Consider the following 6,195-nt stretch of genomic DNA (forward strand, 5'->3'; position numbering starts at 1 on the left):
CTGCCATTTCTTTAGGGCATGAGGCCAAGCAGGTCACCTTCCTCATCTGAAAATTGGGCCTGATCCCATTCACCTGGCAGGGAGGCTTACATGGAGCGATTTAAAGGCAGCACAGCGCTGGCCTCAAGGTGGGGCCTCAGCATCTACTCGTCACTTTCCTTCCCTCACCCTTCCTTGAAAGCCAAGACCCACGGACCAGAACTGAGCAGGTTCAAACACATCCCCAGGTGGGGGAAGAGCTTATCTCAGCGGCTGGCCACAGAGTGTTTGTAGATGAGCCCGAGGTCAGTGACCCCACCTCTGCCCTCTGGAGCTGCCTGCGACACTCCTGTCCTTGAGCAGCCTCACCTGACTCTCTCTGCCCACCCCCACCTGCCTTCCTCCGCCCACCCCCTCACCCTGACCCTACCCCTTGCGCTGTCTGTGAGTGAGCTGAGTGCAGACAGCCCACCTGGGAACCCAGCCACTGAAGGAGCAGCACGTGGGGAGATGGCTACTGAGGGCTCTGCCGAACGGGGTCCGTCTGCCCCGGCCTGCAAGGAGGCCCCTGGCACGAACGACAGTACCTTGCACTCCCAATCAGGTGAGATCTGTGGATGGGCACAGAGGAAGCAGGAAGGGGCACGGTGAGAGCCCCTTATCACGGTCCCCCTGCCCCCGCCCAACCCCTAGCTAATTGGGTTTTCTTTCTTTTTTTTTAATGTTTTATTTATTTTTCTTATTTATTTATTTATTTATTTCTAGGAGAGAGAGAGAGACAGCGTNACACAGAATTGAAAACAGGCTCCAGGCTCTGAGCTGGCAGTCAGCACAGAGCCCGACGCGGGGCTCGAATCCATGGACCGTGAGATCGTGACCTGAGCCGAAGTCGGACGCTTTAACCGACTGAGCCACCCAGGCGCCCTTGGTTGGATTTTCTTTCCTTGGTACCACACGGCTGAAGTTCAAAGGCACCTCCTTCTCCCTACTGCTCTGTTCTTTTCTCAAAATTCCAGTGGAGGGCATGCCATGACCCTGCTCCTGCCATGAAAGGGTGACGGCCATCAAGGGGGAGAAAGGATGGCCCACTGGGGCACAGGGATGTTTCCTATTTTTTTTGCTTACACAATTGGCTTTTTCCAAAAGCAACTTAAGATAGCTTATAGCGAAAAAGATTAACGATAAGGCTGATCGTAATGGTGACACAATCACGGACTAGAGGAAAATAAAGAGGAACTTAAATATATTCACTAAGGATAAGGTAGTCATGAAGATGCATCTGAGTATCCTGGTCCCCATGGTACAAAAGGAAAGAGTATCAGTTACTGGAAAGGAGGAAGCATACTTATCGTACATTTCTCTTCTTGGAGCTTTGTGTAAGGGGCATTGAGTGTTGTGAAGGACAAGGTCATTTACTCCTTATTTATACAAATTCAGAAGCAGATGGAGTCAGATTTGACTCATCAGAGACTCTGAGAAAGCAAAGGATACGGTATTAAAGTGACACTCAGTGAGGGTGAGTGTTGTCTGGTAAAGGTTTCTGATCATTGGCCTTGACCCCAGTGTTCAAGAAGTTGCTGGTTTCATTTGTACCACATCTCTTTCAAACTTGAAGATACGTGTAATCTTCCGCGGATCTTGTTGAAATGCACTTCTGATTCAGGACATCTGGGGCGGGCCTGAGACTCTGCAATTCTAACCCCCCACCCCTACCCCACCCCCAGGCCATCACAGGCACCGCGTGTGGAACAAGGGACTAAACTAAAACCCATGGGGCGCCTGAGTGGCTCATCGGTTAAGTGTCCAACTTAGGCTCAGGTCATGATCTCACTGCTCCTGGGTTCGAGCCCCGCATCGGGCTCTGTGCTGACAGCTCAGAGCCTGGAGCCTGTTTCAGATTCTGTGTCTCCCTCTCTGACCCTCCCCTTCTCACGCTGTTTTTCTCTCAGAAATAAATAAAAAACATTAAACTTTTTTTAAAAAAATAAAAAATAAATAAACTAAAACCCAGACTTCTCCAGTTATGTGCCTTTGCAAACTCCAACTGAAAGACAGTGATAATGCTACCATAGATGGATTCTTCTGGGCTCATTGGATGCTCCCTGGAGGTACTGGCCCAGCTTCCTACTTCTCAGTGGTCAGTCTAGTCACAAGCCAAGACACTTGATCTTACACAAAGAGTTAAGTACCTACTAAGTGCTAGTGAGCTCCCTTAGAGGAATGGTTGCTCCTGTCCACCCCTCCACACCCCCTTCTAGTACTTGCCTTTAGAACCTTCTCCACACTCTTGTTCTGGCCACAGTTAAATCTCCTGTGGATATACAGCTCATTCCACTGAGCTCAGAGAGCTTTTTCCTCTTGGGAGGGCCTATGTTTCAACAGAAGACTGGAAGAAGGGCAGTCTCACAGTGCCTGGGTGGCTCAGTCAGTTAAGTGTCCAACTCTTGATTTCAGCTCAAGTCACGGTCTCACGGTTCGTGAGATCAAGCCCTGAAAAGGCTTTGTGCTGACAACGTGGAGCCTGCTTGGGGCTCTCCCTCTCGCTCTCCCTGCCCCTCCCCCCTCTTTCTCTCTCTCAAAATAAATAAATAAACTTAAAAAAGAAGGGTAGCCTTACACCAGAGTATCAAGTTCTGAGGTGCAGGGGTGGGGGTCCCAGTGCTGTGTAAGCCACATCTTATAATGTCATCCAATATTGGTTCAAAATAAGGTGCGAAGTGGAAACAGTCTATAAGTTTAAATCCCAGGCCCCAGGCATACTTTTGCCAGCTTGCCTCCCCCTCCTGGGCCTCTTCCTCACAGACTGTTCCTATCACCTGTCGCTGCTTCTGCTCTGGGTGGTTCTGATGTGATCCATTCATGACCCACTGAGTCATCACAGTGGCAGAGAAATCCCCCCATTTGCCCAAATCACCCTTGGGATCCCCCACCCCGAACTGCAGCCCCATTCCCTCCGTCACATGGGGGAGTGGCTCCCTGTGCCCAGAGGCTTGGAGGACAGCCCTGGTGAGGAGCACCGTCCCAACAGGACTAGATCCAGGTGGCCCGGCTCCCAGGTGTCAGAGTACATTGGGCACACGGCTTCTTGTGGCCAGCTCCCCATAGTCAATTAGGATGTTTGTCTTGTGAAATGGATGGGCTCCATCCCAGCCTACAGATGCTGGATCGATCCAAGAAGCTGAAAGTGCACAACGTTCTTCTCTCTGGCCCAAGAAGGCGATGAACCTAGATCCTCTTCCTGGATACTCTCGTCTTCTTAGCCAAAGGGCTGGCCTTGTCTTCAGAGAAAAGGGCTATCTCAGGAGGCTGACCCCTGGGGCTCTGTGAAGAGAATATTCAGCAACTCTAGGCCCAGACTTCCAACCGTGCGTATACTGAGCACTTCCTGTGTCCCAGCACCGTGCTAGTTCTGGGGACAGGCAAAGGAGGGTAGCAGAGGAGGTCGGAGCCACCGGGGAAGCTTCCCAGAGATGCCGGAGGAGGTAAAGAAGGGTGAGAATTCATGCACTCAACAACCATGTGCCAGACACTGTTCTAGACACTGGGGATGTAGAAGGGAACGAGGCAGACAGAACTCTCTGCCCAGGGTGGAGGGGGGGCTCGCATTTCTGTGGGAGAGCACAGTTTTAATAAACATCAAACAGGAAGAGTGTGTTTTAGAGCATGTTAGGGAAGAAACCCTTTTGCATCCGAACTTCGGATCAGGTCGTGATCTCACAGTTCGTGAGTTCAGGCCCTACTTCATGCTTTCCGCTGTCAGCACAGAGCTGCCTTCAGATCCTCTGTATGCCTCTTTCTCCGCCCCTTCCCTGCTCTTTCTCAAAAATGAACATTTTTTTTAAAAAAGAAAAGAAATAGGGCACGGTACATGGATGNGGGGATGGGGTAGGTCTTACAGAGATGATATTTCAGCTAGGACCTGAAAAAGGAAGGGAGCGCCATAGGGACATCCAGGGTCCAGTCAGAGGAAATGACAAGTGCTGTGGCCTGCCTGAGGACCCTGTCTGACCTATCCATTGGCCTGAGGACCCTGCCCGATCTATCTGGGGAAAAGGAAGGAGGCCACTGTGGCAGGATGGGGGTGGGGAGGGTGGAGTGGAGAAGTAACAGGATCTGTTGAACATGTAGAAAGGATGGCTCTGTTCTCGGCCTGACCAGACATGAGGCTGACACAGAGGAGGTGCTCAGCCAATGTTAACATACTGTCCTCTCCCCTAGATCAGGACAGAGCTCATCTGCTTCCGAAAGTTTGCCCCCCACCCAAATAGTCAGGAAACATTTCTTGAGCCCTCATCCACACCAGATCCCGTGCCAGATAAGCTTCCACTCAATATGCTCCCAATCCAGGGGGAGACAGACAAGCAAAGTGCCAAAGGCCAACAGCGTGGGTGGTGTCTGTCTACTTAAGCACTTGAGCCTCAGCAGGGCATTCACCTACCTACCTCCTGTCCCTTTCAGGTCCCTGGATGTTCTCCTGCGGAAGTTCATGCTCCCCTTAGGACATCCCCCACCTCTGTAGCCCTCTGCCAGGCCAGCCTTCATCTCTCTCCAACTCCTGGGGAGCCCCACAAACAGGCCCACCGGGTGTCTTTGGAAGGATGCTGGGCACACCCAAGGGTCCCTCCAAGGACGCTGGGGGACCTCTGAGAGCCTCCATTTCTCAAGCACAGTCTCCTCGTGGCATCCACGGGTATTGTGGGAAGGATGCTCAGAGATGGCCAGCACCCAGTGCGTGGGGGCCACCAAAGGGGGCTAGGGATGGGCTCCTACCTTCCCGAAGTTTATAAGGCACTGTGGCAGCAGCCCACCATCCAAGGGCAGGGACCAGGCATGGGGCACCTGGGTCCCTGGCACTTGGAACCCTGTGTGGTCTGGCAGGACTCCTTGAGTGTTGAATGGAAAAGGGACCTGAAGAACTGCCACAGGAGCTCAGAGGGGGTGTTGTGTTGGGGTGGGGGGTGGGGCAGAAAGAGGCAGGAGAGGATCTGGGCTCCGGAGAGCTGGGGGTAGAGGGTATTTTAGGCAGGAGGAAACCTGTGGAGGGGAGAGCAGGCTCTGGCTCTCAGGGGTGGATCTCCGGCTGTGGGTGGGGAGTGGGGAGAAGAGGCCTCTCACAGCACCCCCCTCCCCACCCCCATTGTGCTCTTTGGGGTTGATTTGCAGGGCTCAGATAACTCCTCCCCAGGGTTTATCACCCTGGCCCAGCCTAGCTCCCTGGAGTAATCTGAAGGCCTTTATCAAGGGCTGATGGAATACGTGCCCCCCTTCCTCCAGGCATATTCTAGACAGAGTCCCAGGGGCCTGGAACCCCCACCCCCCAATCAGCCTCCCAGAAGATGAGGGGCCTTAATGCCAACAGTGCCCTACCTAACCAGAGCACTTTCATCTTCACCTGTAAAGGGAGGGGAACGGATCAGCAGCACCTGCTATGAGGCCGCAGATGAGAAAGGGCTTCAGATGGGCACACGCACCTCTAGAAAGATACCCCAAAGTATTCCCACCTTACAGCCGCCTCACTGCGGTGCTGTAATGCCACCCATATGGGGGAAGGGAGGGGACAGGCAGTGTTGGGGCCCGCTTTCTCAGGGGCAAGGTAGTGTTTGGGGGCCCAGGAAGTCTAGACAGAAGTCAAATTTCCATTTCCCCAAGCAGCTGGTCCCAAGGGCCCTCCACCAGCTCTGAGGCCTTGAAACCCGAGGACTATGGGCAAGGATCAAAAGTCTGCCCTAAGTGTGGACAAGGGACAGAGATGTGTCAGGACCATTGTACTGCCTTGCTGAGAAGAGGTCTCTGTTGCCTGCTTCCTTTACAAAAAAGAGGGAAGCAGGATCCAACCTGATCCTTTGGCCTCTTACCATCTGTGCAAACCTGACCTACCACGCACCCTCGGTTATAAAATGGCAGGTGGATTGGAGGTGTCCCTCAGATTAAGGAAGCGGGACACAGAAGTCAGCCCTGGTCTTCAGGGCCCTCACTATCCTCCTTAAGTGGCGCCCCGGAGTTTTGCACACTTTCCCCCGGCAGGGAGGAGGGAGGGGAAGTAGATCAGGAAGTGGGCGGGCTGGCTCTGAACGCCGGGCCCGGGGGCGGAGGGTCGTCGGGCGCAGCCTCCGGGCTGCAGGGCCGGGAGGATGGAGGACCCTGCAGCTTCCCGATTGCGGTCCTGGGGGCGGCGGCTGAGGCTGATTACCAGAGGCAGGGGGGCGGGCGGCCACC

The 6,195-nt window shown here is 53.7% G+C and overlaps 1 protein-coding gene across 2 annotated transcripts in view; it reads left to right on the top strand.

Annotated features, from left to right (window-relative positions):
• The first annotated feature begins 446 nt into the window (after positions 1-446).
• STEAP3 (STEAP3 metalloreductase) overlaps positions 447-6,195 on the top strand; it is a 45,979-nt gene continuing 40,230 nt past the window's right edge. For both annotated transcript variants that reach the window (XR_013338917.1, XM_077779631.1), the window contains exon 1: positions 447-583. Coding sequence is in view for 1 of the 2 variants with exons in the window: in XM_077779631.1 (XP_077635757.1) it covers positions 490-583 (94 nt within the window). In the remaining variant the exon portion in view is untranslated. The remainder of the gene's footprint in view (positions 584-6,195) is intronic.

The sequence above is a fragment of the Crocuta crocuta genome, unplaced genomic scaffold (genome assembly GCF_008692635.1).
Source record: "Crocuta crocuta isolate KB4526 unplaced genomic scaffold, BGI_CrCroc_1.0 scaffold18, whole genome shotgun sequence".
Classification (NCBI taxonomy): domain Eukaryota; kingdom Metazoa; phylum Chordata; class Mammalia; order Carnivora; family Hyaenidae; genus Crocuta; species Crocuta crocuta.